Source organism: Gouania willdenowi, chromosome 16 (assembly GCF_900634775.1).
Source record: "Gouania willdenowi chromosome 16, fGouWil2.1, whole genome shotgun sequence".
Lineage (NCBI taxonomy): Eukaryota > Metazoa > Chordata > Actinopteri > Blenniiformes > Gobiesocidae > Gouania > Gouania willdenowi.
Window position 1 is genome coordinate 19,328,405 of NC_041059.1, and position 24,863 is coordinate 19,353,267.

Sequence of the window (24,863 nt, forward strand, 5' to 3'; positions counted from 1 at the left end):
AAAAACTGAAAAGTGTGTAAAAGTAGATTCATCAAATAGGGTTTATGGTAAGGTACAGACACACAACATACCAAAGAATACTAGTTTATGGTTTTGTACCTTTGACCTTTGGTAATGCCATTGGTCTTTCTGCTAATAACCACTCTGACACGCACTAGGCACACAATGCACGCCACCATAACCTCCAACTAAACAAATGGTCACTTCTGTCCTTGCTGCAGGGCATTTCCTTACTTTCAACAGTAGATAATGTAGATCAAACTATAGGGTGACACACTCATGAACGAAAGTTTCCATTGATCAACAGTCTGATGGCAGCAAGCTGGGACTGAGTCACTGAATGACTTTTAGGTGTGGCTACAGCACAGTTAGCCCTGGATACACCATTAACTACTTCCTGTCAATGTTCTTTGTTATGAAACTCAAAACTCTAATTGAGGACAGGAAATATTGGAAGGTCATTCTCATTCTTTATGTACAGCTTGAGAAAGGAAATCAGTTTTTAGGGGAGTGTGGGGGGAGGGGGGGGAGGAGGGGGTTATTTGTATGTGTTAGCCTCGTCTGGGACATGTGACCTGTTATAGCTCAACACATGCCCTCTGGCCCAAATGGTAGAAAATAGATGGATGTGTTTTTGTATTTTAACATGCGCATATTTGACAAACACGTTTGTGTGAAGCTTTAATGTATGGTCAGCACTTCCTGCCAATCAATAGGTGCAGGCAGAGCCGTATAGAGAGAGAGTTGTGACAACTCCGTTCACTCCAATGGTTCGTCTTTTTTTTTTTAACAGCAATGGCGGTTCGTGGAGCCTCACAATCGTTCCTGGAAGTGATCAGTTGACTGTTGCAGCACAATGAAGCTAGTGCGGATTAGATAGTTTGTGAAGCACTTTTGAACTGTAAGACGATTAAATAATCATATTGGATATTATTATTATTATCAGCATATCTAATAACTTCCGGGAACAAACTGAGTCTACATGAATCACCTGACGCTCAAGCATTTCAAACTTTCGTTGTCGCAACTCTCTCTCTATGACTCTGGGTGCAGTGCAGTCAATAACCTATCAAGGAAGGCATGACCCAATAAATTAAAAAAAAAAAAGGGTAAAGAGTAGATTGTCAAACAATTCCTGTGAAATTGTTAATGATAATTTGATCTTTTTGTTTTAAAAGCTACAAACTTATTTACTCAAAATGAAGCAGGGATCAAATGTTTGGGTCAAAGTTGGAGGGTACAATATACAAAATTTAGAATTTTTTCATTTCCAATATGATACCGATAATGCAGCTTTGCGTATCGACCGATACCAATCCATTAATCATACATACTTTTATTAATTTTTTTCTCCTCTTTAATACAAAAATACTAATTACTTATTTTGCAGTGTGAGTCTTGATCAAGTGATGTTACTCAAACAGAGAACAATAGTCAGCAACAGTAGGTATGAGAAAAACTGACCCAATTATTATTAACCAACTGGTTACATACATTTCAACCTTCAACATAATATCTACAGTATTCTACAATTGAAAAAATAAATAAAAAAATGAATTGTGGGAGAAAAAAAAAAAAAAAAAATCGGAAATTTGAATCTGATATTTGTTTTCAGGCTGATATCGGACTGATATCCGATATCGATATCGGATCGGGACACCCCTACTGACAAACAGGCGAGTTACTCATATCATCTCGGTGAACACGCTTCTGAAAACCTTCCAGCTGAATGTGCTCACTAAGCAAAAAGTAGTCTTTCAAAAAACTTACCCCACTAGCACTATAATATTTATTTACATTGCCTCTGGCAACATTTTCACATTCTCTGTGATGGCAACGGATGTAACAGTTTATCTCTAGCACCCAAGGGGCTGCCTAATATGGGTGCATACCTTGTAAAAACAAGAAAGTAAAAAACAGGATGCCATTTGCTCACAACTCATCAAATTAGTTCACTTATTTTAACTTTGTTACTTCTAACATTATTTATGTTACACCACAGAACAAAGCACTATGGAGATGTTAATAGTTGTAAAAAATTAGCTATGTATTTTTTTTTACCTCTGACTTTATTGGCTTGCTATTATACTGTAATAATAACTGTTTTTGTGCTTGCCCATCGACAGTGCTGGTTTTGCAGACTTTTCACTTTCACATGACCAAAAATAGACTAAGACCAAATGCAAAAAAGGTCTTGATGACAATTAATAATGCCCGATTATTGAATAAATGTTCATTTTTTTGTCATACCGACCAGATTCTTTGTATTGTTAGAGAAGTGAGTTGTTGACAGTGGGAGGATCAAGGTTCAGGTAAAAAGATTACTGACACGGAGAAGATTGAGTCTGTCCCTTCATGTCTCCCTTCAAAAAGCATAAAAATGGATGTACACTGGTAAAAACTAACTACAGAAAAGCAGAATAACATTTATTAATCCAGAAATTGAATCTGATTTACCCTTAACTTCCTATATTCTAAGTTTCTCCCAGTGGTTCCTTGGTTTTCCAACCTCTGAACCTCCATGGAGGTTTTTATCATCCAGGAGGATCTTCCTGCTGATATGTTTTAATTAAACCCACCAGTATTTGGTCTAATTCAGTCCATCTTGGACTTTAGTCTCTTTTCTTTTCCTCGTGTGTGACGAGGAAAAGATTCATCTCTCCTGCAGCTGTTCAACAAACCTTTTTACAGACACAAATATAGCAAACTTGATGTCAGAGAGATGAGAATCCCAGGGTTTAGTAATTATTTTATTTTATTTTTTAAAGAAAAGGGGGGGGAGTGGCTATGTTGTGTCAAAGTTCACCAAGTCAGATGATTGAATTTTTCAGAATCAAATAACTAAGCTACATTTTTGTGCAAGAAAGAAAAAAAAAAAAAAAAAACAGTAACCTTGTAACGACTAAATGATCCAAACCAGGGTTCGACATTAGTAGTTGTAAGATCACTTTTTAAAATTGGAAAAAACCATCAACATGTGTCAGACATCACACTGTAAAAGCGAGAAGATAGTAGAATGTCAAAATGTGTTGTTTGTCCTCCAACTGTTGGTTTGGTTGTAACATAAGCTGCATTTAGACCCATCATATTCAAACGTAGCCTCTTATCAAAGATACTGGTTCACTTATCATTAGCACTACAGAGTCTTTCATCATCGATTCAGTTGAACACTACGTTATTTTGTTAAATCTTAGTGATGAATGTAATTCAGAGTTGACTTTTTAATGCTTTAAATTGTTTCATTAAGTTTGGTGTAGAAATTGTACATCATATTTATCTTAACTGTACATAATCCGATTCACATGGATTTGCATTACAAATGAAGAAACATTAGGGTGATTTATACATTTCTTCCTTGAAGGGAAATATGGCCATAATTTTACAGTTTGTTTTGCTTTTGTTGCACATGTTCATAGCCCATATACCTATAAATGGCAACCATTTGCATCATTGTAGTGATTACAATTATCTTAGCATAATTATAAACTAAGGAATAAAGAAACAAAATAAATTGGATTATCATTAAAAGGTGTGTAACCTGTTTCTAACAATCCCCCAGATTAATAAAGCCATAAAGTTTGTGCAGTGAAAGGGTGGGTAGTAAAAACTCAAAGGCCTCATTCATAAAAAAACAACCTTTGCTTCTTCTGCTGCAACTCAAAGTCACAAAGCCAACATGCAACCTTTAAGTCAATCTTTCTTTTGAAGATTTTCCAAAGTAAATATTTACTCAATGAGTAAAATGTGTTCCTCTAAAATAAGAAAAACTGCATCGTTTTCTGTTTAACTGGAATAATTAAAGTGAGATCAGAGATAAGGTATGCTAGCAGTGTCTTACTATTGTCTTTAACTTTCCATTATTTATTAAACAGCTTCATTATTCTTAAGAAAACAACAACTGACCAACAAATACATGAAACCTTGTCAAAAACAGACGCACTGTATCATACAAAACCCTAAACCTGAAAATAGGAACTAAAAACTAAGAATATATAGTAGAACACCAACATTATATTCAAACACGATCCACTATCTACTGGTTCAAATGGGCTGGAATGGGATGATGTCCAGTCAGACACAGTTGTGCCGGGTTGTAAACAATCCCCCACTTCTGTTCCTTGTTGCGTAACCCATCATACTACTCACACTGCTTCACACCATTTACACTGATGTCCACCCCATATATCAATACGTGAAACCAGTATAAGTAGAAACCTTGTCTGTAGTGGTAGCACTCCAGAGCATAGAGGATGCCGCGAGATGTTTAATGTTAACCTAACCACTAGGAACGAGTATCATACTGTGTCATGTTTTTCCTGCAGTCTGTGCCTTCTCCTCGCTCTTAGCTCTCTTTTCTGTTTCAGGTGTCTTGATGCTGGAGCTAGAGCTTCCTGATCAATGGCTCTCAGCTCAACTCGTCTGGGACACTTGGATGGACTGATCAATGGTTCACGGCTCAACTAGTCTGGAACACCCGGATGGTCTATCCTTCTGCCCTTCTGTTCACTAACCCAACCAGTAGAAGCAGATGGCTCCCACCTCTGAACCTGGTTCCGCTGGAGATTTCTTCCTATATAAAAGTGTTTTCTTCGCACTGTAGCTAAATGCTTGTTCATGTGGATCTTGTTGGGTTCTTTCTTCCTTATTATGGACTCTATTTAATTATTTATTTTTTGTTAAGCGCTTTGAGATGACTTTGTTGTAATTTGCGCTACATAAATAAAGTTGAATTGAATACCTTTTGGGGTTTTACAACACAGATGTGTCTGTCATGTTCTGACCATATTGAACCCTTAAAAAAAGCACAACTATAACAAGGTGCTTGTATTTTCTCCTAAATTCACAGAGAAAGTGCAGATATTGACTTATTTAACCAGGAGAGGTACCTATCAGTCCCTGATTGGAAAAGCTTCCTTAGAAAGCTTTGTGTAATAAAGAGATCCACTGAATGTCTGAGATGTAAGCCAGTCTGCTGACCGCCCTAGGATCATGTGCTAATTGTTGGCAAACAAACTGAAACCGTATTTAGCGTCAAGCACGTCAACCCCATCTGCTAAACTGGACAGCAGATGAAACCAACGGACAGCAGTTAGAATTCCAAAAAGTTTCACCAGTGGACCACACAGCAAAGTAGGGCTGGCTGATAAATTGAGATTCAAGATATAATGAGTATTCTATTTTGGTGATATCAAAAACTCCATACATTTTTATTTTATAGCTTATATTGCATTAAAATACTCATTTTAGGAGTCGCTGCTTTTTCTACTTCTCAGAACAGCATAAAATGTACAGTTAGATGGATTTCTGAGTGCGTTCTAACCTAGACCTTCCCCTAAACATCCACACTACAGAACTCACTCACACATGCTGTCTCTTATAGGAGAAAAAGCCAAAAGTGGCACATATTGTGCAACTGTTTATTAATAAATAGTGCCTGCGTGGCATTGGGATCATCAAATTTAACCCAGAATTGTCTTCCTGGTCAGACTTTATTTGAAATACAAATATCGAGATTTATATCATATATCGCCATTTTGAGAAAACATATTGAGATATGAGTTTTGGTCTATATCGCAAACACATTTATTTCACTTGGTCAATTTCTAATATTGCACTCAAGGAAAACTCATGCAAGCACAAGAAGAACATCCACAGAGAGGAACTGAAACCTAGGAACAGGTCCTTAACTTTGATCCTTATTATTTTAATTAGGCCTATTATCAGGTGACAATTGACTATTTTCATTCATTTGTTTATTCAACGGACTGATATCTAGCACAGGTCACATCAGCAAAGTGAGATAAACTCTGGACTCGTGAGTCTGTCTCATGGCCAACACGAAGACAGACACCACACACTCACTTCTAAGTTCTATTACATATTTTGGACACTTCCAACAATGACTAGAGCTGGGCATTATATCGAGATTCAAGATATATCAAGTTTTTTTATTTTGGGGATTTTAAAGATTACAATATTGCAAATATATATATATATATATTTATATATATATATATTTTTTTTTTATTTTTTTTTTTTTTTTTTAGGCAGTGGCTATTTGTACGGTTGCCGTATCAATATACCGACATTCTATCTGTACGCAGAGCCCCTCATTGGCCAGTTTACGTCACGTGACTAAGACTAAACCTAACGTGAACCTAAAAATTGTTGCGATGTAGGGTTATAACCTAACCCTAAGACCCTATGTACTGTACATGTACTTCGGTAAACGTACCAATAGCACCGAGGGTTGTCCGTACGGCAACCGTAACCGTAAGAATAGACATTTTCTATTTCTATAGCTTTTTTTTTTTTTTAATACTTGTTTTAGGAGTCGCTGTTTCACTACTTCTCAGAATAGCATAAAATGCACAGTTTGATGGATTACTAAGTGCATTCTAACCTAGACCTTCCCCGAAACAAGCCACTCACACGTGCTGTCCGTTAGAGTAGAAAAATACTGAAGTGGCACATATTGTGCAGCCGTTTGTTAGTAAATGTGCCTGTGTGGCATTTGGATCATCAAATTTAACCCAGAATTGTCTTCCTGGTCAGACTTTATTTGAAATTAAAATATCAAGATTTATATCATATATTGCCATTTTGAGAAAAAAATATTGAGATATGAGTTTTGGTCCATATAGCCCAGTCCGACCAGTGACCTAACAATTTTGCACTGGGGAAGGAATGCAGAGTACTTGGAGAACATGCATACTACACATGTACAGTTTCTGGTTCACCACTATTTGTATTGTATTGCTCTCTGCTCTTATTAATCCAAAAAACACCCCAACTATGCAAAATACATTTCCTAACAACAAATTATTTTGAATCTACAGTACACACATACATGAATGGATAATAATATTTCAGACATATCGTTAGTGTATAATTGCCAGACAAAGGCATAACCATTTATACTGCACATATGTTATTCAAAAATAACTTGACATACATACATACATACAAACATAAATAAATAAATAAATAAATAAATAAATAAATAAATAAATAAATAAATAAATAAATAAAATAAAATAAAATAAAATAAAATAAAATAAAATAAAATAAAATAAAATAAAATAAAATAAAATGAAATAAATATGAAGACGTCTTACCGAGCAGACTTGTGTGAAGCGTAAGGTGAACTGTTGGGGCACGTGCAGCTCACTCTGCTTTTGCCGACACAAACTAGTCTCGATACCAAAAAAGGCAGAACACGAGGAAAAGTGAACAGGAAATGACTTTGATCCAGAAAATAACCCCACAGCCTCTCCACTACACTTGTAAGTCTCCCTTAACTTTCTCTGCTGCTGTGTGTGAGGAGGACACGGATGGTCACAAAGCAGCCCAGCGGAGCGGAGTCACGGTGCAGAGCTAAGTTGCATATCCGCTAAAAGACCTTTCACAATAAAACTCATCTACGCTGTAGTCTGAGTCTGAGCGGTTCTTAGCCTTATTATTTTTTAACCTTATTTTTTTTCTTCGTTCAAAACATTTTAATTCTTTTTTTTTTTTTTTTTTAAAATAGAAAATAATATTTACAATTAAAGTTTTACATTTTATCATAACGTATTGTTTTAATAAACTAGTTTGTCGTTGACATGTATTTTGTACACAGAGGCATGTGTGTCTCACAGCAAGAGGGAACTTTTTTAAAAATCAAATTCCAAAAGAAATGCAAATTTAAAAAAAAAAAAAAATGACATAAGAAGTACGCTTATAAAAACTAATGTTGTTAGCATTCAAAACATAAATTATTCTTCCGGAGGTTGAGAGAGACAAAACACGATAAAATATTGTGTTCTTTAATTTACCTTAGATTAAAAAAAAAAAAGACAAAATATGTACTTCCTTTTTATTTTGTGCATTTCCACACTGGAGTCAGTGATATGATGTATTGTAAATCACAAGCAAATTTGTAAGTATGCAGTATTACTCTGCATCTTTAAACCCTGTCAAGAATAAAGGAGTTAATAGAATATGGATTTTATATAGGCTAGTTTTTTTGTTTTTTTTTAACAAAAAAAATTAAAATAAAAGCCGACCTATATCTTGTCGATTGGATACTCAAACCGGAAATGGTTTTTCATCGTCTTTGGACAACTTTACAGTTTGGGAAGTTTGACTAAAGTGCACCAAGGAAACGTACACGATCCACCAATAATATTACCTTCTCCATCCATGTTTCACACTAAACCACTTCATGTATTCAAACCTAAGTCTTTAGAGTTTCCACAGCTAAAAATGCTCTTGCATTTACCAGAAACCTTTTATTTAATTATTTAGCTCCATTAATACATTTATACTCAAACAGAGAAAAGTTATATTACTCTAGTTAGACATAGATTAGGAGGTTCAGATAGTTTGTTTTTTGTAGTTTTCTTTAACAGTGAAACATGGATTTTAACCCCACCCTAAACCTTCAGACTCACTTCATTCATTCGTGTCACGAGTCTCGGGTGTCCTGCCGGTTTCTCAATGAATTACGTCATCGTGCCTCTGGGATGGAGTGTGAATGGGAAGGAAAGAATGGGGGTGTCAGGGGGAACAAAGAGCAAAACAAAGCCCCCAAAGAGCTGCTTTTACAGACAGAAACATCCCCCCTCTCATCAACAAGCTCATCAAAATAAAAGCCCATTTAGGGAACTGGAATAGATAGATAGGATTAGGAATGGGAATGGGTAGATATGCTGGAAAGTTTTCAATCGGGTTTTGAATGTAAAATATTATTATTACACACATTTTAGTCTGAAAGCAGCATGTGGCCCTGGGGCCACTAGCTGTCTATATTTGGTTAAAAAAGTAGTAGGGTCCAACATCATTCCACAAAATATATACAGCTGTTATTTTTTTAATCCATTGAGAATTAAACAATACTAGTACAGTGCCCGTGGGAAGTATGTATTTATATATTGGGGGCTTAAGTACAGTTAATTATGGCCAAATAAGTATGTGTTTGAAGGTTGGATGTACAAAGAGGTGTACATACTCTGTACTCTGTAGTGTTATAAAGGGGAATATTTGTGGGTGCAAAGTAAAGTAGTGTGTGTGATTTCCCTGCTTTAATTCTATGGGACATGCACATGATAAATGTTCTTGTTGTTGTTTTTTAAAACTCATTTTTATATATTTTTTTGTATGAGTATTTTTCTGTAATGTATGTTTTTTGGAGTCATTTTGTGTATTTTTGTATATTTCTGTTGTGTTTTTTGCATTTTTTGTACAATTATAGTTGTTTTTGTTGCCATTGTGGTGTGATTCTGGAGTCATTTTGTATATTTTTGTATCTTTTTTAAAGTAGTTTTGTGCATTTCTGTTGTCATTTTGTGTATTTTTTGTATAAATATTTAGTTTTGAGTATTTTTCAATCATTTTAATATTTTTGTTGTTGAAAGTTTCAGGTCGAACTCATAACGTGGTCAGGGAGAAATTCGCTCCACACACACCTACGCATGCACGCACGCAGACCTTCTTTGCTTTTATAGATAGATAGATAGATAGATAGATAGATATGTATGTATACATATTGTTGGAATGTATTATTATTCATGGTTTCTTTTTGTGTGTAATACTATAATTATATGTTTTTATACTAAAATATATTCAGGTGAAATTATCAGCTGCAATTTTCAAGACAAGGACAGACAGTTTCAGAACATCTAATTTCAACTTAAACTGGATCTAACAACAACACAACCAAGTACGTAAGCAATGATAAAAATCAAATATAAGTAACTAGGACACTCAGATTAACACTAAAATGTCAGTTTGACCCAAAATGCACAGTCTAAATCATAAAAAATAAGAATAATTATATTTAAAAAATTAAACTTAAAACATGTTACACAACTCATGTTCATATACCTAAAAAAAAAATCAAATAAAGCAGACCCAATAGATCCTTAAATGATAAATAATATAATATAAATAATGAATAAATGAATAATCTTAAACACATTAGTATTGCTTTAATCAACAGTAAAATGTCATCTTTAACTAACTACAATAACTGATTGTTTAGAGAACTGTAAGATTTACACTTTTGAAAATTGTGCTTTTATTTTATTTATTCATTTATTTGATAGGGACGAGTGTGAACAATCAACATGTACCACACTACAACATTTATAGCCAAGGCTATTTTCAAATGCACATAGAAAATACAGAATACAGAAAATACATTTACGGTGACATTAATTCTGATATTATACAAAGGAAGTGCATTTTAGTGCAGTGCAATGATTACACATTTTGTTTCTTTTTAAAACACGCTTTACTTCATTCAAGTCCCCAGATCTAAGTCCTGTTTAAGCTCAGGAGACAATGAGTTTCAGAGTTTAGCGCCCTGGACAGTAAAGGCTGACTGTCCAAAGGTCTTTTTTCTCAGGGGCACTTTCACATTTCCATTAGCAGCTCCTCATGTGATGGAGCCCACAGATCAAAGTGGGACTATGAGCCGTCTGAGAACATCAGGGGCTTGGTTGTACAAACATTTATACAATATTTCTTCCTGTTAAAAGGGACTTGTTTCTTCCCACTGTCACTAAATGCTTGTTCATGTGGATCTTGTTGGGTTTTTTCTTTCTTATTATGAATTTTATATTTTGATAAGCGCATTGAGATGACTTTGTTGTAAATTGCGCTATTAAAATAAAGTTGAGTTGAGTTGAGTCTTACTTACTTAGTTTTGAAACCATATTGAGAACAGAGTTAAGGTGTTGCTGCAGCTGTGCTTTGACTTGCCAATGTATTCCTGCATGTACCTGTATGTCTTTTTCTTTGATGAGCTCATGTTTGACCCTGACAATCACAAATGTTTTACGTATCATAACAAAAGAAGACATGTCCCAGCCATGTGCCAGGCAAAAGGAGGAGAAACACCAGATAACAAAATGGAATAAAAAGCTAAAATATCTAGGTTCGGGGACCAGGGAGTGAACAGACTGACGTCCACAGCTGTGTTTTAGATGGATGCCTGTTCTTCTATTGACTTGATATGACTAATTCATTTATTTTCTGTTCATCTCTAATGCATTGATTGATTCAGCTAAGCAAAACCTCTGACTATGTCTCTCTGTTTGCAATCTCAGGTACTGAACATGACAGTTAAAACTCTAACAATTGGTGACCCCGACGTGCCTGAGACCATGAGATGACAGGGAGGTTCTGGACTCTGGAGGTGGAGCTGCTTCCTTGGACACGGCAGAGGTGAGAAGCACCTATTACATGAAATTTCACATATATAGTAATATAGTTAATGTCTATGGGGGAACAGCTCCAACCTACAGAGTAAGTAAACACCTGCCCAATTTAAACCTGATAATTGTTAAGATAATAAGCCATGGACAAATCAAAAGGAATAACAGGTTATTTTATTTAAATTTTTTTCTTAGCATTATTTTGTGTATGTGTTTTATTAACTTTATTTATTTCTTAGTGTTACGGTGAAATTTGCGGTTACCTCGTCTTTGGCTTGTAAACACCCTCTGCGTTGGTAAATGATGAAGACCAGACTGAAGAGATGATGAATTAATAAAAAATGATTTTATTCTACACTAAATGAAAAGGTACAAAGAAGGATGGTCAAAAAAGAGTACCGCTCCGGCCGGAGCATCGGTTTAGACTGAACAAAGTTCACACACACATTACACATTAGTACTGCTGTCCCTCTCCCCCCTTCTCCCCACTTCCGGAGATAAGAAAAAGGAGAAGAGACAAGAGGTGGGGGAAGAGGCCAGTTTCCCTCGGGGTTGGCGTCACCTGGTATCTGCTGATAGTCTCATGTGTAGGAGTGATGTGAATGTGTGTGAATGAGTGTGCATGGGATGTGTGTATGTGTGAGACTCTGGGGTGTGTGTACGTCTGGCCTTCGGATAAAATTGTTATGGGAGAGGGGTTAACTGACCTTGGAAAGAGATGAGTCGGCAGAAATGATGAAGTTACAACTTAAAGCCTTAGAGAGAAAAAGGTCTATGAATGAGTAAATATATGAGTAAACATGTATTAGCAAACATAATTAACCAATTTTGCACTTACATTAGCTTTTACTTTTATATGATCATGAGAGATGATTCCTTTTTAAAGGGAGGTTGAAAAAGACCTATAACTAAAATACCTGAACTACAGAGAGACAGCATTCACATCCTGATTGATGGAAATGAAAGAACTCTAAATCAGTAATAAAAGCCCTGTAAAGAGTAAGAGACATAGAGTACAGAGAATAAAGAGATTCAGGCCCACCCTTAAATCTGCACACATTTAAAGAAATGCTGGGTTAGTGTGTATTGATAAATGGGGCACTGATAGATTATAAGTTAAGACTGCATTTTAAATCGTGAAGTGAAAAGATATTTCCTTACATCTGTGAGTTATACTATAAGTTCTTACTTTATTTTAAAAAGCATGCGGGTGAAAGTATTAAAATAATAATATTTCGGAAAATGGATTAAAAAAAAAATTATTCAGAAAACGGATTAAATTTTTTTATTTTCGGAAAACTCAAGCAGAAAACATCAAACACCCATTTAGGCATCCAAGATCGGAAGTCATGTCATGTACCAACACTGGTACAACTTCTTCATGCTGGGAAGACTCCTATAAATGTCAGGTTATGTATTTCCCTTCCCACCAGGTTTATCATGGTGGGAAGGGACCCACCATGATAAACCTGGTAGGATTTTCTTCTGACTGAAGGGGGGCGAGTGCTGAAATAAGTCCAGGATCTGGGGCGTATCCTGTCTTGTCAACGTGACTCCCAGCTGCGACTCCTGAAGTGAAAGGGATAATAAGACTCTCTCTCTGCACAGAGCATCTCACTGACATTTCTGTCCTGGTTGTAATGGCGGTAGGACTGATATGCGTGATCCCTCCCCATCCTTCTGTAATTGTCACTGAATTTTGTGTAGGCTTGGCCACTGGGGTAATAGTGATTGCGCTCAACTGAGTTATTGTTGAGAGTGGAGAAGCGGATGAGTTGTTTAGTGGCAGAGTCACCTTCTTCGTGCAGGGGAAACTCCTCTAAATGGCTGGTTTTGTGTTTCCTCCTCTCACCAGGTTCATCATGGTGGGATCTTCTTCTGACTAAAGGGGAGCGACTCCTATCTCGTCGATGTGACTCCCTGCTGCGACTCCTGTAGCGAGCGTGACGATCTGAGGACTTGCGGCTGTAATAATAAGACTCTCTCTCTGCACAGGGCATCTCACTGACATTTCTGTCCTGGTTGTAATGGCGGTTGGACTGATATGCGTGATCCCTCCCCATCCTTCTGTAATTGTCACTGAATTTTGTGTAGGCTTGGCCACTGGGGTAATAGTGATTGCGCTCAACTGAGTTATTGTTGAGAGTGGAGAAGCGGATGAGTTGTTTAGTGGCAGAGTCACCTTCTTTGTGCAGGGGAAACTCCTCTAAATGGCTGGTTTTATGTTTCCTCCTCTCACCAGGTTCATCATGGTGGGATCTTCTTCTGACTAAAGGGGAGCGACTCCTATCTCGTCGATGTGACTCCCTGCTGCGACTCCTGTAGCGAGCGTGACGATCTGAGGACTTGCGGCTGTAATAATTAGACTCTCTCTCTGCACAGGGCATCTCACTGACATTTCTGTCCTGGTCGTAATGGCGGTTGGACTGATATGCGTGATCCCTCCCCATCCTTCTGTAATTGTCACTGAATTTTGTGTAGGCTTGGCCACTGGGGTAATAGTGACTGCGCTCAACTGAGTTATTGTTGAGAGTGGAGAAGCGGATGAGTTGTTTAGTGGCAGAGTCACCTTCTTTGTGCAGGGGAAACTCCTCTAAATGGCTGGTTTTGTGTTTCCTCCTCTCACCAGGTTCATCATGGTGGGATCTTCTTCTGACTAAAGGGGAGCGACTCCTATCTCGTCGACGTGACTTCCTGCTGCGACTCCTGTAGTGAGCGTGACGATCTGAGGACTTGCGGCTGTAATAATAAGACTCTCTCTCTGCACAGGGCATCTCACTGACATTTCTGTCCTGGTTGTAATGGCGGTAGGACTGATATGCGTGATCCCTCCCCATCCTTCTGTAATTGTCACTGAATTTTGTGTAGGCTTGGCCACTGGGGTAATAGTGACTACGCTCAACTAGGTTATTGCTGACATAGCCGCAAGGGATCGGTGGGCTTTTGCTAGAAGGCCAGTGCTCTCTAGATTTTGACCTCATCCACGGTCTTTGTTCTCTGTCCTTCGACTGGTACCTTTGCCCGGAAGCATTTCTTGATGTTAGACGCCACTCTTTATTGTTTCTGTCTGGCGACTTTAAAGTGTTTTTTTGTCTTTTTGATAGCAATTGTTGAAGGTCTGTCTCAATTCCTTCTGATGCTCCTGTGCGACGCTGATCACCTCTGAGTGAAGCAGCAGGGCTGAGAGTGGAGAAGCGGATGAGGTGAGATAAAGGCGATGCTTCCTGAGGCACATCTTTAGTTGCAGACTCTTCAAAAACTGAGGAATGTTGAACCAGCTCAGGATTCCTCTCTGCTGCAGGTTTAACAAAACCCACGATCACACAGTCATCACTGTCAGAGAACACACTCTCCTTAGTTGGACGTTCACCCTGGATTACGTCTGTTTGACTCTTGGGACTTGCTTTCTGTTCTGAAACCTCATTCTCTTGTGTCTCCTTCTCCACAGAGTCAGAGTCAGAGTCAGAGTCCCGAACTGACCCATGCACAGTACTGCTCTGCATGCAGTTATAGATTGCATACACGTCATAATCCTCCATTACAAAGGGTGATTGGGCAAAGTTGATAAACTCGTGCAGAAAGTGCTCCGTATAAGCTTTAAGGATAGGCCTGAGCTCATCTATAATAGCTACTCCGTCCATGTCATATCTTGTAATGTGTGACATGATCATGTCCTGAACAGTTTTCAGATAAGTGTCGCAGTCCCCAAAAAGCGCCCTCAGCTCTCGTTTCACCCAGGGGATCAGTCTATCACAGCAAGTAGGGTTTCTTTTGTAGTACAAAGCCGCGATCTGTCTGAACTTGACGTCGACTGTTATAACCCTCAAACCTCGTTTGTAAAGTTCTCTCCTGAAGTTTATCATTTCTTGCTCTGTGACATTGTTGGAAGCTGTGCCTGCAGTGGAACCTTTCATGGCCCCAAACCTCATCATCATGTGCCAGATATTATCGCGCGGCTGTTGGGCACGACTTGTTGATGCTTCATTCATTATTCTGTTCTTGGGAGCTGTGGAAATTTGTCTCTTGTCCTCTGTCGATGGCTTCCAGTGACAGACACTTCGCTTTGCTTAGTTTTCTCCTTTTACTCCTTTAATTCTGCTGCAGGGCAAACTTCACTGCTGACTTGTTCTGATGGAAAGACAAATAACAACAAGGGATTAAAAACTCAAAATGTGCCAATACATATGAAACCAGAATATGAGTCAGGCTGCCGTGTGGTCCGTGTTAAGAGAGGGCCACTCGCATACACTTTAGTGCTTAGATGTATTGAAATACAGCTGCTTCGTAAGTCCGCGGACAAGTTGGTCTGTTTCCAGACAAGTGCATGCGCTAACGGCAGTGTTTGCTCGCGTCTAAAACAACATCCTGTTTCGGTCGGCTTGTTTCGGTGAGAAAAATGTTTCGGACAAATTTTGGTGCCTCACCATTATTTATTGAGGATTTTTTCAAGGGTCTTGTAAATATATTTTTATTTATTTATTCTATGTAAGGCTGAAACGATTCCTTGAGTTATTCAAGGGATTCCTAAAATGTGTTGAGCCATTTCTACTTTTCATGATGTCACGTCTGCGCATAGTTTGGCATGCAAAATGGAGATGGAGACTGACGGAGGCGGAAATTACTTAAACATATCTAGAATACGTCTGCTGAGCAGACCAATGTTGAAATGACGTGATGGCCTGAAGTTGAGACGACGTCTCTGGCGGGTGCAGAATGAACATTTTTACAACTTTCTAGACAACCCAAAAAAGATGAAATTAGAAAGGTGGCCCATGGTGGGTTCAATCCTTAGACCTTATGCTTTCAAGCACACTTCCTTACCTATGTAACTACCATAACCACACAAAACATAGAAAATCTCAGCATGTCGCATCGTCGGATGAAGCCAGCCGTTAACCAAATTAACAAACATTGACAAAATACAGCATTAAAATACATTTTAATAACTGTGTTGCACTATTGTGTTGGGGGTGTACTTTAAAGTGCAGCTCATATGCTTGCCATGACCGTGCGCTCGATCACTGCCGCCGGGAGAGAACCAGCCATACATATCACCCAGACAGGCATCGGTGAAGAGGCGTGTGGGAGCGGCTGTGTGTGTCTCTGCTTGTGTATGTGCAAAGCATTTAAGTTCAACATTTAGATTTAGATTTAACATTTACCATTTAACATTTAGATTTAATGTTTAGATTTAGATTTAATATTTAGATTTAACAATTAGATACAAGATTAAGCATTTAGATATGATATATAACATTTAGATTTAACATATAATATTTACATTGAACATATAATATTTACATTTAACATATAATAGTTACATTTAACATATAATATTTACATTTAGATTCAAACATTTAGATTTAGGTTTAATATTTAGATATAACATTTAGATATAACATATAACATTTAGACATTTAGATTAAATATTAAATAATAGACACGTTCAGGGTCCCAAGGAATCCTGGATATTTTCATCCAACTCTGCCATCTGCCAGGATATTATTTATTATTATTACTCACCTTACTTACAAACGTTGTTCACTGAGGACACCTGCTGGTCAAAATGTATGGGGTGTTTTTTTTTTAGGCTATTGGATCCACTTCAGTGTTTTTTAAAAGGACTTTGTATAGTCAATCCTGTAGTTTCACCTTAGCTTTTATCTTATCCTGAGACTACCTGATCTAATTTATCCTGAGTATGCATGACTACCTGTCAACGTTGAGCTGTTCTAACTTATCGTGAGTTACCATGACTACCAATCAATGTTGAGCTGCTCTGCAAAGCTGCATTTAAGACAATTTAATGAAATACTTCATGAACGGTACCATTGCAGTCCAAACATATCCAACATTGCACACCCTTGAACCAGGCAGCAGCCATGTTGAAAATCTCAGGTCAATATGAGCCTGATTCACAGAGATATTTGAGGAACAGATACACGCACAGACAGAGGTTCCTTGCTTTATAGATAAATAGATACTGTGCCCGTAGGAAGTATGTATATATGGCTAGCATACATTTGCAGCTTGCGCTGAGAGAGAGAGAGAGAGAGAGAGATAGATAGATTTTCCCTGCTTTATAGATAAATGATTCTTCTGGTGGAATTTATTTTGAAAGAAATATTTATTTTGATTGAGTATAACATTTAGATTCAATATTTTGATATAGATGTAACATTTAGATATAACATATACCATTAAGGTTTAAATATTTAGATTTAATGCTTTTTTTAACCTCTATATATGTGGTTAAAATTGTGTTAAATGTAGGAAAATGTGCTAAATATGAGAAAAGTGAGATAAATAATGACAATGTATTAGCTACAACTTTGATACTAAATTTTTACACTTGGCACCCCATAGACATTTGTTTAAGAAGCAGATGAAAATGGGTGGGGTCTTGAGAAATTGGGTTTTATGAATGAAGAATTTGGCAAAGATTAGTAAATGTTCGCGTCAAAATTATTGAATCAACAAAAAGAGTTTCAAAATGTTTTCACTTAAATCAAAGAAAAAAGTGTTTAAACTACATTTTTTTTGGGGTCTCAATTTTTATGCATACCAACACTTTTCTTTTATAGAAAAACTGCAGTACCCTTAGGAAGTATGTATTGCTATAGAAAAGTAAGAGGTTAAGTATCTTTTTCATGTACGGTTTACATGGCTTTAGTTCCTCTTTAATTCAGAATAAAAGTTAAATCATCTTTAAACTGACCTTGTAAACACTCAATTCCTAATACAAATTTATTTTCCTAATGCAAATTTAACTCTGAAGTTTCAGAGCGTCAAAAGGCTCATCAACGTCTTCCCTAGATGCGTTCAGGGTCCCAAGGAATCCCGGATATTTTCATCCAACTCTGCATATCTGTCAGGATAATATTATTTATTGTTATTACTCACCTTACGTTGTTCACTGAGGACACCTGCTGGTCAAAATGTATGGGATGTTTTTTTTTAGGCTATTGGATCCACTTCAGTGTTTTTTAAAAGCCCTTTGTGTAGTCAATCGTGTAGTTTCACCGTAGCTTTTATGTTATCCTGAGACTACCTGATCTAATTTATCCTGAATATCCATGACTACCTGTCAACGTAGAACTGTTCTAACTTATCGTGAGTTACCATGACTACCTGTCAATGTTGAGCTGCTCTGCAAAGCTGCATTTAAGACAATTTCATGAAATACTTCATGAACGGTACCATTGCAGTCCAAACATATCCAACATTGCACACCCTTGAACCAGGCAGCAGCCATGTTGAAAATCTCAGGTCAATATGAGCCTGATTCACAGAGATATTTGAGGAACAGATACACGCACAGACAGAGGTTCCTTGCTTTATAGATAGATAGATACTAATGCGGTGCCCGTAGGAAGTATGTATATATGGCTAGCATACATTTGCAGCTTGCGCTGAGAGAGAGAGAGAGAGAGAGAGAGAGAGAGAGAGAGAGAGAGAGAGAGAGAGAGAGAGAGAGAGAGAGATTTTCCCTGCTTTATAGATAAATGATTCTTCTGGTGGAATTTATTTTGAACTAAATATTTATTTTGATTGAGTATAACATTTAGATTCAATATTTTGATATAGATGTAACATTTAGATATAACATATACCATTAAGATTTAAATATTTAGATTTAATGCTTTTTTTAACCTCTATATATGTGGTTAAAATTGTGTTAATGTAGGAAAATGTGCTAAATATGAGAAAAGTGAGATAAATAATGACAATGTATTAGCTACAACTTTGATACTAAATTTTACACTTGGCACCCCATAGAAAATTTGTTTAAGAAGCAGATGAAAATGGGTGGGGTCTTGAGAATTTGGGTTTTTTGAATGAAGAATTTGGCAAAGATTAGTAAATGTTCGCATCAAAATTATTGAATCAACAAAAAGAGTTTCAAAATGTTTTCACTTAAATCAAAGAAAAAAGTGTTTAAACTACATTTTTTTGGGGTCTCAATTTTTATGCATACCAACACTTTTCTTTTATAGAAAAACTGCAGTACCCTGAGGAAGTATGTATTGCTATAGAAAAGTAAGAGGTTAAGTATCTTTTTCATGTATGGTTTACATGACTTTAATTCCTCTTTAATTCAGAATAAAAGTTAAATCATCTTTAAACTGACCTTGTAAACACTCAATTCCTAATGCAAATTTATTTTCCTAATGCAAATTTAACTCTGAAGTTTCAGAGCGTCAAAAGGCTCATTAACATTTTCCCTAGATGCTTTGAGGGTCCCAAGGAATCCTGGATATTTTCATCCAACTCTGCATATCTGTCAGGATAGTATTATTTATTGTTATTTACTCACCTCACGTTGTTCACTGAGGACACCTGCTGGTCAAAATGTATGGGGTGTTTTTTTTTAGGATATTGGATCCACTTCAGTGTTTTTTAAAAGCCCTTTGTGTAGTCAATCGTGTAGTTTCACCGTAGCTTTTATGTTATCCTGAGACTACCTGATCTAATTTATCCTGAATATCCATGACTACCTGTCAACGTAGAACTGTTCTAACTTATCGTGAGTTACCATGACTACCTGTCAATGTTGAGCTGCTCTGCAAAGCTGCATTTAAGACAATTTCATGAAATACTTCATGAACGGTACCATTGCAGTCCAAACATATCCAACATTGCACACCCTTGAACCAGGCAGCAGCCATGTTGAAAAATCTCAGGTCAATATGAGCCTGATTCACAGAGATATTTGAGGAACAGATACACGCACAGACAGAGGTTCCTTGCTTTATAGATAGATAGATACTAATGCTGTGCCCGTAGGAAGTATGTATATATGGCTAGCATACATTTGCAGCTTGCGCTGAGAGAGAGAGAGAGAGAGAGAGAGAGAGAGAGAGAGAGAGAGATAGATTTTCCCTGCTTTATAGATAAATGATTCTTCTGGTGGAATTTATTTTGAACGAAATATTTATTTTGATTGAGTATAACATTTAGATTCAATATTTTTATATAGATGTAACATTTAGATATAACATATACCATTAAGATTTAAATATTTAGATTTAATGCTTTTTTTAACCTCTATATATGTGGTTAAAATTGTGTTAAATGTAGGAAAATGTGCTAAATATGAGAAAAGTGAGATAAATAATGACAATGTATTAGCTACAACTTTGATACTAAATTTTTACACTTGGCACCCCATAGAAATTTGTTTAAGAAGCAGATGAAAATGGGTGGGGTCTTGAGAAATTGGGTTTTTTGAATGAAGAATTTGGCAAAGATTAGTAAATGTTCGCGTCAAAATTATTGAATCAACAAAAAGAGTTCCAAATGTTTTCACTTAAATCAAAGAAAAAAGTGTTTAAACTACATTTTTTTGGGGTCTCAATTTTTATGCATACCAACACTTTTCTTTTATAGAAAAACTGCAGTACCCTTAGGAAGTATGTATTGCTATAGAAAAGTAAGAGGTTAAGTATCTTTTTCATGTATGGTTTACATGACTTTAATTCCTCTTTAATTCAGAATAAAAGTTAAATCATCTTTAAACTGACCTTGTAAACACTCAATTCCTAATGCAAATTTATTTTCCTAATGCAAATTTAACTCTGAAGTTTCAGAGCGTCAAAAGGCTCATCAACGTTTTCCCTAGATTCGTTCAGGGTCCCAAGGAATCCCGGATATTTTCATCCAACTCTGCATATCTGTCAGGATAATATTATTTATTGTTATTTACTCACCTTACGTTGTTCACTGAGGACACCTGCTGGTCAAAATGTATGGGGTGTTTTTTTTAGGATATTGGATCCACTTCAGTGTTTTTTAAAAGCCCTTTGTGTAGTCAATCGTGTAGTTTCACCGTAGCTTTTATGTTATCCTGAGACTACCTGATCTAATTTATCCTGAATATCCATGACTACCTGTCAACGTAGAACTGTTCTAACTTATCGTGAGTTACCATGACTACCTGTCAACGTAGAACTGTTCTAACTTATCGTGAGTTACCATGACTACCTGTCAATGTTGAGCTGCTCTGCAAAGCTGCATTTAAGACAATTTCATGAAATACTTCATGAACGGTACCATTGCAGTCCAAACATATCCAACATTGCACACCCTTGAACCAGGCAGCAGCCATGTTGAAAATCTCAGGTCAATATGAGCCTGATTCACAGAGATATTTGAGGAACAGATACACGCACAGACAGAGGTTCCTTGCTTTATAGATAGATAGATACTAATGCTGTGCCCGTAGGAAGTATGTATATATGGCTAGCATACATTTGCAGCTTGCTCTGAGAGAGAGAGAGAGAGAGAGAGAGAGAGAGAGAGAGAGATAGATAGATTTTCCCTGCTTTATAGATAAATGATTCTTCTGGTGGAATTTATTTTGAACGAAATATTTATTTTGATTGAGTATAACATTTAGATTCAATATTTTGATATAGATGTAACATTTAGATATAACATATACCATTAAGATTTAAATATTTAGATTTAATGCTTTTTTTAACCTCTATATATGTGGTTAAAATTGTGTTAAATGTAGGAAAATGTGCTAAATATGAGAAAAGTGAGATAAATAATGACAATGTATTAGCTACAACTTTGATACTAAATTTTTACACTTGGCACCCCATAGACATTTGTTTAAGAAGCAGATGAAAATGGGTGGGGTCTTGAGAAATTGGGTTTTTTGAATGAAGAATTTGGCAAAGATTAGTAAATGTTCGCGTCAAAATTATTGAATCAACAAAAAGAGTTTCAAAATGTTTTCACTTAAATCAAAGAAAAAAGTGTTTAAACTACATTTTTTTGGGGTCTCAATTTTTATGCATACCAACACTTTTCTTTTATAGAAAAACTGCAGTACCCTTAGGAAGTATGTATTGCTATAGAAAAGTAAGAGGTTAAGTATCTTTTTCATGTATGGTTTACATGACTTTAATTCCTCTTTAATTCAGAATAAAAGTTAAATCATCTTTAAACTGACCTTGTAAACACTCAATTCCTAATGCAAATTTATTTTCCTAATGCAAATTTAACTCTGAAGTTTCAGAGCGTCAAAAGGCTCATCAACGTTTTCCCTAGATGCGTTCAGGGTCCCAAGGAATCCCGGATATTTTCATCCAACTCTGCATATCTGTCAGGATAATATTATTTATTGTTATTACTCACCTTACGTTGTTCACTGAGGACACCTGCTGGTCAAAATGTATGGGGTGTTTTTTTTAGGCTATTGGATCCACTTCAGTGTTTTTTAAAAGCCCTTTGTGTAGTCAATCGTGTAGTTTCACCGTAGCTTTTATGTTATCCTGAGACTACCTGATCTAATTTATCCTGAATATCCATGACTACCTGTCAACGTAGAACTGTTCTAACTTATCGTGAGTTACCATGACTACCAATCAATGTTGAGCTGTTCTAACTTATCGTGAGTTACCATGACCACCTGTCAATGTTGAGCTGCTCTGCAAAGCTGCATTTAAGACAATTTCATGAAATACTTCATGAACGGTACCATTGCAGTCCAAACATATCCAACATTGCACACCCTTGAACCAGGCAGCAGCCATGTTGAAAATCTCAGGTCAATATGAGCCTGATTCACAGAGATATTTGAGGAACAGATACACGCACAGACAGAGGTTCCTTGCTTTATAGATAGATAGATACTAATGCGGTGCCCGTAGGAAGTATGTATATATGGCTAGCATACATTTGCAGCTTGCGCTGAGAGAGAGAGAGAGAGAGAGAGAGAGAGAGAGAGAGAGAGAGAGAGATAGATTTTCCCTGCTTTATAGATAAATGATTCTTCTGGTGGAATTATTTTGACGAAATATTTATTTTGATTGAGTATAACATTTAGATTCAATATTTTGATATAGATGTAACATTTAGATATAACATATACCATTAAGGTTTAAATATTTAGATTTAATGCTTTTTTTAACCTCTATATATGTGGTTAAAATTGTGTTAAATGTAGGAAAATGTGCTAAATATGAGAAAAGTGAGATAAATAATGACAATGTATTAGCTACAACTTTGATACTAAATTTTTACACTTGGCACCCCATAGACATTTGTTTAAGAAGCAGATGAAAATGGGTGGGGTCTTGAGAAATTGGGTTTTATGAATGAAGAATTTGGCAAAGATTAGTAAATGTTCGCGTCAAAATTATTGAATCAACAAAAGAGTTTCAAAATGTTTTCACTTAAATCAAAGAAAAAAGTGTTTTAACTACATTTTTTTGGGGTCTCAATTTTTATGCATACCAACACTTTTCTTTTATAGAAAAACTGCAGTACCCTTAGGAAGTATGTATTGCTATAGAAAAGTAAGAGGTTAAGTATCTTTTTCATGTATGGTTTACATGACTTTAATTCCTCTTTAATTCAGAATAAAAGTTAAATCATCTTTAAACTGACCTTGTAAACACTCAATTCCTAATGCAAATTTATTTTCCTAATGCAAATTTAACTCTGAAGTTTCAGAGCGTCAAAAGGCTCATTAACATTTTCCCTAGATGCGTTCAGGGTCCCAAGGAATCCTGGATATTTTCATCCAACTCTGCATATCTGTCAGGATAATATTATTTATTGTTATTTACTCACCTCACGTTGTTCACTGAGGACACCTGCTGGTCAAAATGTATGGGGTGTTTTTTTTAGGATATTGGATCCACTTCAGTGTTTTTTAAAAGCCCTTTGTGTAATCAATCGTGTAGTTTCACCGTAGCTTTTATGTTATCCTGAGACTACCTGATCTAATTTATCCTGAATATCCATGACTACCTGTCAACGTAGAACTGTTCTAACTTATCGTGAGTTACCATGACCACCTGTCAACAGTGAGCTGTTCCAACCGGTTAGGTAAGTGTCAGGATGGCCGAGTGGTCTAAGGCGCTGCGTTCAAGTTGCAGTCTCTCTTGGAGGCGTGGCTTCTGACACACACTTCTGTTTTTTGCTTTTAATTATGAGCTGTTGGTTGAGTTCTCTACTACATGTACACAGGTGTTCTCTCACACAGTCACCTCAACTGATCCATGTATACTTTGTCAATCATTAAAGATTTAAAACAGCAGATGTAGTTATTCCTAAACCTAACAGTCACTCAATTTCCTCTAGAAAGAACCGTGCAGTAAAAGAAATACATCGGGGTTTTTTTTTCCTTCTATTATACATTTGTAACGCATACAGTACTACATGCAGAAACTTAACATTAGCTGCTGGGGATCAGTCTTTGTAAACTCATAATTACATAAAACATTTTGGGATGTCTACTTCAATGAGAGTTCTGCTGTTAACAAATATTTTTTATTTTATTTTAAATGTAAATGATAACAAGGTGTTGTTTGTTTGATTTTTTCCCTGTTTTTGATTTTATAGGTTTTTATAGAAAGAGGATAATGCACGATTAATTATATGTGAGCATCAATTTTCATGAAGATTAAAAATGTCGTTGTATTAGGTTCCATACATTTTTATTCAATTATTGTTTTAACAATAACATAATAACATATACTAATACACCAATATTGACATAGAAAACAGAATTTTAATATATTGGTTATGGCCTTAAGGTTAAATATGTATGTTTAGATAAGTCCTTTCTCCCTAACCCACATTGTAAGACATATACTGTATATACTGTATATTAGTTGAAAGCAGCCTGGCCATTTTTCAAGG

The 24,863-nt window shown here is 36.3% G+C and overlaps 1 protein-coding gene across 3 annotated transcripts; it reads right to left on the reverse strand.

Moving 5' to 3' along the window:
• Positions 1–12,532: 12,532 nt before the first annotated feature.
• Positions 12,533–22,407, reverse strand: LOC114478264 (E3 ubiquitin-protein ligase Topors-like). 3 transcript variants are annotated; one of them, XM_028471228.1, is made up of 2 exons: positions 22,350–22,407; positions 12,533–15,329 (listed from the first exon to the last, which is right to left on the reverse strand). In XM_028471228.1, the coding sequence occupies exon 2, from the start codon at positions 15,188–15,190 to the stop codon at positions 12,746–12,748; it is 2,445 nt and encodes an 814-aa protein (XP_028327029.1). In that variant the 5' UTR covers positions 15,191–15,329; positions 22,350–22,407; the 3' UTR covers positions 12,533–12,745. The 3 variants fall into 3 exon arrangements, with proteins under 3 accessions (XP_028327029.1, XP_028327028.1, XP_028327027.1); XM_028471227.1 differs by lacking the exon at positions 22,350–22,407 and adding an exon at positions 19,519–19,657; XM_028471226.1 differs by lacking the exon at positions 22,350–22,407 and adding an exon at positions 18,105–18,243.
• Positions 22,408–24,863: the final 2,456 nt, after the last annotated feature.

Coding starts and splice junctions, on each gene's coding strand:
- LOC114478264 (XM_028471228.1), bottom strand. CDS start 15,190: ATGAATGAAGCATCAACAAGTCGTGCCCAACAGCCGCGCGATAATATC.